Source organism: Hippocampus comes, unplaced genomic scaffold, assembly GCF_001891065.2.
Source record: "Hippocampus comes isolate QL1 unplaced genomic scaffold, H_comes_QL1_v1.1 scaffold113, whole genome shotgun sequence".
Classification (NCBI taxonomy): Eukaryota; Metazoa; Chordata; class Actinopteri; order Syngnathiformes; family Syngnathidae; genus Hippocampus; species Hippocampus comes.
Genome location: NW_017806160.1, coordinates 404,088 through 414,502, shown reverse-complemented (window position 1 = coordinate 414,502; position 10,415 = coordinate 404,088). Strand labels below are relative to the sequence as shown.

The window sequence follows — 10,415 nt, the reverse complement described above, 5'->3', positions numbered from 1 at the left end:
AAAAAAAAAAAAAAAAAAAAAAAAGAATTGCTGGGGTCAAATGACGCCCTCCAGACATGATCTCCCATTGCTACTGAATCTATTTGGTCAAAGTTCTACATTTGAATTAATGGCATGGAGCGAGGCTGCTTCCGAGTGAAATTGTGGCTCCTGCGGTGATCGTATCCCCTTGTGGAGCAGCATCAGTAATTGCGGCGCCGGGTCAGTCACAGTGCACGCCGTCTGCTGCTCCAATTAAGGCCCAGAAGCCTCCGGGCCCAACGGAGGTCATTATGGACACCAGACCACCCTCACACTTGACCTCAATCTGCGGAGCTCTTTGCCAATGTCAAAAACCAATGGTAAATAACGACGGGAAAAAGAAGATGGATTAACATCAGGCAGACATGTCGGAAACATGGGAATGCAAATTCGAGGCACCATTTGTAGCCAGTCAGGAAGCTTCCAGTTTTCCTCAACTTTTCCCTTTGTTGTAATCAAACGGGCAGCCGCTCCGATCGAACCCACCAATGTGTCTACCACATCAAATTGGAAAAATCAACACAATCAGCACAGGGGAGTAATCATAATGGAACAGTTAAAGCTGGAAGGAGCAACGAATTGGCTGAACGATTTGAGGAAACGACTGAATGGAATCTTCAACTCAAGCTTCAGTGCAATATTCACAATGCTCAGTGTACAGGGAAACATTTACAAACATGACAGAAAATTGCAGCACACCATCAAAACCTTGAAAGCGATTACTCTAATAACGCATGGGTATTATACAAATTGTGCCTTCCGGGCTATGCGAGTAAGGCAGGCGTTTTAAAATGGTTCACAATATGTCAATTTTTTTTTTTTTTTTAAGCCAAAAAGTGTCATGAAAAATAGAAACCATGGAGTGACTGCTTCTGAGCAAAATCACCGACTTCCTGGTCAGTCTCGTGAATGAAGCGAGTCTGTTCTGATCGACAAGACAGCCAAATTTCATTTTGATCAGTAACTCTGCTGTTGGGGGGACTCATTTTTCAGGTTCGGGGACAATCCTTTAAATCGGAAAAGGAGCGGTGCAGACCTGTTCTGCGGATAATAACAGTTCAAAGGACACCGATAAACCTGCACACCCACAAATTAAGATTCCATTATAGCCTTGCAGTTGCCAGTACAGTTGAAAGAACTGATGTCATATGCTCAACCAATCAAATGCAATACTGCCATTAAGTCTTCCTCAGTGTGAAAAAACACACCTGACTACAAAAATGGAAGGGGCTGCCAGCTGTACTTGGGTCTACTACAGTCACCCATCTTGCTTACTTCCCCGGCTGGGAGAAATGTTAGGCGCTCGGCTAAGTTGCTCCGCACCAGCTACCAATCGCAGCTGGCCGGCTAAATACTCCTCCCGCCCCATGTTAGCTCGACTAAGCGACTATAAAACGCATACATATAATCCTAGGTTTAATTTTATGTCACGATGTATCGTTTAGGGATTCAATATATAATACGATATGATTTTTAGACCATTCTACAGTATATTGCCCAGCCATCGTCATGTCTTTCTTGAATCAAAGTTTTTACAATTTTTTAAGACAATTGCGAGTCCACTACACAGAAAATACATTTTTCACAATTGCCAAGCGCACTTTTCCTTTAGTTTGCAAATTTATGCGGCTAGACAAACATACAACCAAGTCAAACAAACTCTTGCCTTGTGCTTTGACAGTTAACGAGCGCAATAGAAAATTACAAACTTTATTCAATTAAATGAATTTGTGCCTCCCCGAATGTATTTTCGATGCCGATTTAAAAAATGTCTTGCCTTTTGTTCCGGCACATCTGATTTCACATATTTGCATTTTTTGTTTTTGAGCTTGACCTATGAAAGCTTGCTTTACCATGCATTCTAATTTAGAGCCATGACGTTTGAGAAAAAAAGTTCCACCTACTGCCGAATTTAACCCGTAGTTCATAAATATTACAAAATCTATTATTTTATGATGATGAAAACCAGATGCGCGGGAGAGAATAAAATGAGGCCAGATTCAGAATTGGCGCAAAAAAATAATTTTGAAAAGTTGACTTGCATCTCTGATTTTAAAAAACTGAGTAAGGAGCGCTCATGTCAGGGAGTCATTACCACGTGTGACCGTAGGAAAAACATTTCCAAAAAGAAGTGCAACTACGGGAAAGCACTCTCGCCACTGATACGGAAGCGAGCCACTCCCCACCTCCGGGCTGTGTGGCTGCCAATGCCGAGATCACATTGCAAGTGTGTCGGGTGCACACAAGACGGACTGCGTCACGCAAGCATGCAACAAGCATAACTCGCTCCTAATCTGAATGAAGTCAACAACACGCGACTAGCCAAAGCAATCAAAGAAAAACCATTGCCAAAAAAACACACACACACACACACACACACACACACACACACACACACACACACACACACACACACACACACACACACTGCCGCAGAATCTGTTTGGACTGAGCAACTTTCAGGTTGGTCTGGTTTCGGGCCTTATATTGCATTATCCTTCGGTTAGTGCTCTAACCACACCTACTTGTGGGCCCCCTTTCGCTAACGACCCTGCCAGCTGGACAAACCAATCACCCATCACCCTCCTTCCCCCAAACACACACACACACACACACACACTTTTGTATGTGTAGGCCACACATCCACCCCCACACGTCGCTGTCGATGCTGGAGCGCCCACGTCGAATAAACACACAACGGCTATGACATCATTCCTGCATAATGTGCACCAACTGAGCAGGCAAGTTGAAGTGACCCCTTGGGCGGGGCCGTGGTGCGTTGGTCAACTTGTTTCGATCAGCCGTTTCCAAATTTTAGGTCACTATCAAAAACAGGTTCCAGGAGGGGCACGGTGCTCGACTGGTTCGCCTCACAGCGCAGAAGTGCAGGGTTCGATTTCTACCTGTGGAGTTTGCATGTTCTCCCCGTGCCTGCGCGGGTTTTCTCCGGGTACTCCGGTTTCCTCTTACATTCCAAAAACATGCATGGTCGGTTGACTGAACTCTCTAGATTGTCCCTAGGTGTGATTGTGAATGGTTGTTTTTCTCACAAATCATGCCCGGTTTGCACTACAGTAAGTATTCCCCTCGTCTTTCAAACGGAAATTCCCTCACCCGGAATAAAAACCTATGCATTAAAATTTCGACTACAATATTACATTAACGATCAATTCATAACAACGGAAGTTCCAGTACCCGGAACCCGGAAGCCATAAGGATGCCCGCAGTGGCGCAAACACAAGCAAGTCCCTCTCGATACTACGGAATAACGCTGTCCTTGCCGCTATTTACTCTCATTGGATCCACAACGGCGACATGTAAGTGACTCTATTAGCATGAGTTTTACTGGAATAGTGAACGATTTTTTATTTCGTTCACAGCTCCAAGTTTCCTGAACGCAACATACTTATAGCTGCTCTGCCATTGGCTACTACCGATCATCATCCTGGCCTCCCATTGGCGAAGAGGGACCTCAATATCTATGTGTGTAGATAGCTAGATCTGTGGAAGAGAGAGTGGAATGCATCCGATTAGCTGCTCAGAGTAAATTGCTTGTGGCTCAACGGACAGTAGAGTAAACGAACGTTTCCTGCAATGCTTTACCTGTTATCATGCTAAAAACCTTCCGCTCACTGGAGCGCTAATTAGAGAAGGCAAGTTCCATCTCGCTAAGTATGGGCATCGAGGACTTCGAAGCGTCCCGTGGCTGGCTTCAAAAGTTCGTTGCACGACATCAGCTGAGCAACGCTGTCTTGGGTGGCGATCGAGGGGAGGTCGAGTTAGAGGCAGTGAGTGAGTGGAAAGAAAAGCCACCAGGTCTGTTGCTAGTCTCATTTTGTAGCAAATAGTCATAAATCTGTTACACTGTATTTTGTTCATATACCTGTACAGTATACTGTACTGCAGCTTTTGTCTTATAAACAGTGTTTGGAGCATATATTTTTGCATTTCATTGCTTGTGTTGTTACACATGCATTTTGTTCACATACTTGCATGTTCATAAAGGACATGTACCATAGTTGTATCCCACATATGGAAATTCAGTCATAAGGAAAGATTGGACAGCACAATATGATTCCTTACTCGAGAATACTTACGGTACTTCAGGTTTCCCTCATAAAACTTGCTAAGCCTGGTGGTAGAGAAGCTGAACGGTTTCATAATAGATATTATAATATAATAGATGCACACCCTAATCGGGAGCTCCATAGAGCCCTGACAAGCCACTTTATTTTTGCTTGATGACTTTGCATCATTTGCGTAAGCTGCATTAGCTGTCATTGTTTGGGACAACAGCACTAATGGTACCCTTACATTACATGGAGACTCTCTTCCGTGTTACGTTCTAAATGTTCATTTTCTTATAGTTGCGTGTCATGGTAATACTAGTCTGGCCCAAACTACAAATTCCTTATGTGTTTTTACATACTTGACCAAAAAATTATGACTGGATATCATGATTCAGATTTTGATGACAAAGAGTTAATATTACAATCATACAGTCATATCTTGGACTATTTAACGGTTCAAGTTTGTGACTTTTTTTACTTTGGGTCTAAGCACCGACTGCTTGGACGCATACCGAATGCAACGACCCCAGACCTAGAAAAAGTCTCTGGAGCCCTACTCTAAACTCAACAGGAAGTCGGACAGTTTTAATTTTCTTTCAAATTTTGCCTCATTTTTGGCCTTGTGTAGCGGTCATACTTGATAAATTAGCTTCTAATCTGATCTACCTCATTAAATAAATAAATACATCCATACAAACATAAAATCCAAATCCAATGTGCCAGTATTCCAATGTGGCCAGTGCTGCGAGGGACCTTTATAGCTGCTTGCAGCTCCACTTTTGCTTTTGTAATCCATATTGGTAATGTTCTGATGCGGATCATGTTGAACTTTATATTTAGAATGTACAACAGGCACTAAAAATGAACTGTGGACTGCAATGCTCCTCCCACTAAAGCATATTTCAACAAAATTCAAGATTCCCAATCTGCTCATTTCATGATAGGACCATCTTAAAAATGTGAATAAAAGCATAAAAGGGGACATGAGAAAAGACAATACAAAAGACAAGAGGATTTGGTTTCAAAGTGAAGAAGATGACACTGAAGCTAAAAACACCAGCGCATGGGGTTTAAACACTACCTTGATCAGTTTAGTGGCAAGTTGCAACAAGGGAAGACAGCTTGTACAGATTAAACTAAGCATGGCATTGCACAACCAACATGTTGTGAAAACTTTGAATCTATTCTGGCTTGTTTGCAGTAGTTGGAATCGACTATGCTTTGGATTTTTCAGGTCTTTATTTTTCAGATGTCTCCTACTCCCTACTTTCAGAAACAGCTCTCTACTTTCTACTCCTTACAATTGTCAGAATAGGCTGATTAATTTTGTCCAGCTTTGTCGATGATGACGAGACAAAAAAGATTCAGAGGGCAAGCTGTTGTCTCTGGCATAAATGATGCCTCAAATGAGCCAGAAAAGCAAGCTATTTCTCCATCTATTGTTTCATTTAAGGAGAATTTTTTCCAACGTTGTCAGCAAGAAAGATTAGTGTTGAGTGCAAAATCTCATTAGTCTTGTCTCTTTAAATGTTTTTTTAATGAATTGAGATTCAATCAGAGATTTCAAATGCTTTGTTCGTCCAGTGAAGTTGGGGCCTTGCGTTGAATAAAAGCAGAATGCAATGATGTTCAAACTATATGTAAGTGAATTCACAACAAAGACAAGACAATTAATGTTCAAACTAATTAAGTTTGTTTTTCACAAATAATCATTAACTTAGAATTTTACGGCTGCATTACGTTCCAAGAAAGCTAGGAAAAGGTCATGTTTACCACTATTACATCACCTTTTCTTTTATCAACATTCACGAAGCGTTGTGAACTGACCAATTGTTGAAGCTTTCTGGATGGAATTCTTTCCCATTCTTGCTTGATGTACAGCTTCAGCTGTTCAAACAGTACGGAGTCGCCGCTGTTGTATTTTACGCTTCATAATGAGATTTTCAATGGGAGACAGGTCTGGACTGCTGGCATGCCAGCTTTGTACCCGCACCCGTGTACTACAAACACGTGCAGAATGTTGTTTGACATTGTCTTGCTGAAATAAGCAGCGGCGTCCATGAAAAAAAAAATGTTGCTTGGATGGCAGCATATGTTTCTCCAAAACCTACACTGAATATACATTTCAGCATTGATGGTGCCTTCACGGAAGCGCAAGCCCCATACGAGTACAGATGCCGGCCTTTTCGCTTTGCGTCCATAACACTCCAGAGGGTTTTTTTCCTCTTTAGCCCGAAGGACACGACGTCCACATTGTCCAAAACCAATTTGAAATGTGGACTCGACAGACCACAGAACATTTTTCCACTTTGTATCAGTCCATCGGCGTTTCTGCCTGCTGCTGATAAATAGCTTTTGCTTTGCATAGTAGAGTTTGAAGTTGCACTTCAGGATGTAGCGCCCAACTGTATTTACTGACATTGTTTTACTGAAATGTTCTTGAGCCCATGGGGTGATATCCTTTGCACATCAATGTCGGTTTTGATGCAGTCATCTCGACCAATGCCGAAGATTTCCACTAACCAAACTATAATTTTCACCATTCATATGTGTGAGTGAATGTGTAGAGCCCTGTTGTCCAGTTTGTACTTGTCCATTTTTATTTGAGTGAAGGAGATTAATCAATACTTTGCTACAGTATTTTTACCAGGCTACAGGCTTCTCTTCTTAATGCACACTACTTAAGTAAACAAAGAATGTGATCCCTTGAACAATCTCCGCTTGTTCACGAGGGGCCGCTGTTATCATCTGGAAGCAGCAACGGCAGCAGACGGCCAGACCAGACCAAACCGGAGAAGCGCCCCTAAAGACCCCCACTTGCCACATTTCCATCACAATACAGCCAGACTTGAACTGTGACTCCTGTCTGGGGTTCGTGAATACACGGCGGTCGTCAGCCTATGCCAGCTTTCTCCCAGCGGGAGAGCACCCTTTTCACTCCTTTACAAATAGACACTAATGCAATAGCTGCCAGTGTTTACTCCCAAACAACACATTTCAGGCACTTAAGTAGGTTAGGCCTTCATTCTGAGAGCCCTTTAAAAGCACGTTCAACCAGGGAGCCGTGTCGTTAGCAAGCCCAACACACACAAACTGTGAGACTGTTTCATACATGAGCCACAAATGGGAGCTAAACAACAGCTTGTTCCGTCCACTTCCTACGTCACACGTTCATGGATAAATAAATAGACTGTTCTCTTGTTGACTAGCAGACGCTCCGGCGTAAACATGCAGCAGCACCATGTTGTTGTGCTTTAGCTGCTCGCTCCACTTAAAGTACTCGGGAAGGTGTCGGCAAACTAGAAAAATATTTTCAGTCATTGTGGACAGCAACCTTTTAAATGTATTTTTACTTCATTTCATAGGTCAGCGATAGCTCGCGGTGGTTAGCCAAATCCCCTCCAGTGCGCAGCGGCGGGGCCACGGCGAGGACCGAACGAACACACAATGCAAGCGAGACAAAAGGCGAAAATGTGGGTGAGTTCGGCTCAAACTTACCGTTCCCGACAGCCAGCAGCCCGAGCAGGGCGAGCAAAGCTCGGCCAGTGTGCTTCACAGCCATTTCTTGCACACTGCCATCGTTCGCAAGCGAAACACGAGAAGAGCAGGCCGGCTACAATGCAACACAACACAACGCAATGGAGCCACAGTCAGACCGCACTCGCCACACACTCCGCACACGCACGCGCTCACACACGAACATCTAACGCACGCGCGCGCACACACACACACAGGCACTAGTTGAGCCAGGCGCGTGACGTGGTTAAGGGGCAGTGCCAGTTTAAAGGGGAGGTCCGTGTGTCCTCCCCGGAGGTCACCAGCGGCACATTTACGACCCCTGCTCGCATAACATGCTGGAAACGAAGACGCTGTTTATTCATTTTAAGTTTGACTGTTTTTATTTCAAAACAAACAAGAAGAGCTTGCGTTCATGCATTTGTAGCTACGTTCATGTGTATGAGTTTGGGATTGCATAAAAGCTGCTGAACTCATTTTCCCTTCGAGGATGGCGAGGGGGAGGGCAATGGCCGGGAAGGAACTCTCGAAATAAAGCTTGTGTCGATATAGATAAAGGTGCGATCATTTTCCTGGGAATATTTATGCAGGAATTCCAGGACCACAAACAAATTTTCCATTGAGAAAATATCGATGTCACAAATTCCTGATTTTAAATACGCCAGCATGGTGGAATAGTCGTTAGCAGGTCACAGTTCTAAAATTGGGTGTTTAAATCTTGCTTCCAGCTTTCCTATGAGGAGTTGTTGCATGTTCTCACCCTTGCATTTGCTTACAGTACATGCGTTTTGTTTGAAAACGGTAGAAACTGCCCAAAGGGGTGAATGTGATTTTATCTGTATGTACCCTGCAACAACTCCGGGATGCACTAAGTAGACTACCAGGTATGTCGAGCTCCGGTCCTCAAGGGCAGCTGTCCTGCCTGCCTGTTTGCCATCTCTCTTTGCTGCAACACACCAGATTCAAATGGTCAGGGTCGTTATCAAGCTTCTTCGGAGTTTGTTGTTAAACTGATCATTTCAATGAGTTGTGATGCAGCAGGGAGCGACTGAAAACAGGAAGGACAACGGCACTTGAGGAACGAGTTTGGACACCAAAATCCGCTGAGATAGATTACAGCTCACCTGTCACCCTATCCGGTATGGCGCCGCACCGTGGCTCGGAGAGCTATAGCATCGTCAGAAATCTGTGGAGCCCCGCCATCCTTTTACTGGTTTTCTAAAACATATTTGTGAATTATTTTCTCATGTCTGGCTGTTTGATTCAACACCAATAGCCTAATAATCAAATGGGATGCCAAGACGTAATGATAATGTTTCATATTTGGAAATATTACTTTATCCTTCAAGAACTGAATGAAGTTATGGTATTTTTTGTGTTTGTTTTTGGCAGAGTAAAACATCTTTACATCATAAATTCAGGTAATATACTGACAAAAAGAAAGCAAGTAGTGCAACAAATCCGGGCAATGTAAACCCACTTATTGAGATATCATATAGTATTGCTTTAGAAATCCATTCCTTTCATACATTATTCAGTGGTTCATAATTTTCTCCCTGACTGAGCCCCAGGAGCATGTTTGATTTGAAAAACAAAATAAATGTATATGTTTTTGCCTCTAATTGTTCAACAGCATTTATAGTTGCTTGAAATATACAGTCTTTTCGTTATTCTTTAATTGGGTCATTTATAGTAATTAAAAAAAAACAATGGCAAACAGGAGAAGATTGAAAAAAAAAAAGACTGTAGCAAATATGCGTTTTAGCGTAACAGAGTTTTAAAAATGAATAATGGCATGGTGATCGAGTGGTTAACACATCAGCCTCACAGTGCAGAGGTGCAGGGTTCGATTCTGGCTCTGGCCTTCCTGTGTGGAGTTTGCATGTTCTACCCGTACCTGCATGGGTTTTTCTCCCGGTACTCCTGTTTCCTCCCACATTCCAAAAACATTCATGGCAGGCTCATGGAACGCTCTAAATCAGGGGTGCCCAAACTTTTTTGACCGAAGATCTACGTTTCGATCAACCAACCTTCCGCGATTGACTGGTTACCGCGCACGCGCGCATACGCACACATGCACGTACTCACGCATGCCATGATGAGCAATAGCCTGACGCTGAGGCATGCGACGCACTTCGGCAGCCTGTTAACGATCGTAGCTCACGCGTACCGTTTTAAAATGTGTCTCTTGGCCCTCCAGATTCCCATTCTTTGCCCGCCCCCTCGGTGAATTGTACAAAACAAACTCTGAATGAGAATAATGATAACGATAAAAGATATAGCGCAGCAATTCTGATCACAAGCTGCAATTGCAGACTGCTGAGCGCTAACAACTTCTGGTGATGCAGGCACACGTCACCGTAGGTTAAAGATGACCTGCTTTATTTTATTTTCTTTTTTAAATACTTTTTGTGAAAGTGAGACTGATAGAATGATTTGGGTGCAATGTGCATTAACACAAAAAAATATATTACTAACATGCACAGAGACACAAATGTTTTTTTTTTTTTCCCCCTCTAAACTCCTCGGATTGACTTGGGACCAGTCCGCGATCTACTGGTCGATCGCGATCTACTGGTCGATCGCGATCGACGTAATGGGCACCCTTGCTCTAAATTGTCCTTGTGTGATTGTCAGCATGAATGGTTGTTCGTCTATGTGTGCCTTGCAATTGGCTTGAAACCAGTTCAGGCTGTACCCTGCCACTGCCCGAAGACAGCTGGGATCGGCTCCAGCACACCCGCGACCCTTGTGGGGATAAGCAGATTAGAATATGGATGGATCAATAGGATTGTTTGAAGGCAGCAC

At 43.4% G+C, this 10,415-nt stretch overlaps 1 protein-coding gene across 1 annotated transcript in view; it reads right to left on the bottom strand.

Annotated features, from left to right (window-relative positions):
- The window catches only part of acvr1ba (activin A receptor type 1Ba), a 20,549-nt gene extending 12,755 nt beyond the window's left edge, over window positions 1–7,794 (bottom strand). The window contains exon 1 of the mRNA XM_019895649.1: window positions 7,590–7,794. Within this exon, the coding sequence (XP_019751208.1) occupies window positions 7,590–7,653 (64 nt within the window). The 5' untranslated portion in view covers window positions 7,654–7,794. The remainder of the gene's footprint in view (window positions 1–7,589) is intronic.
- Between the last annotated feature and the right edge of the window lie 2,621 nt (window positions 7,795–10,415).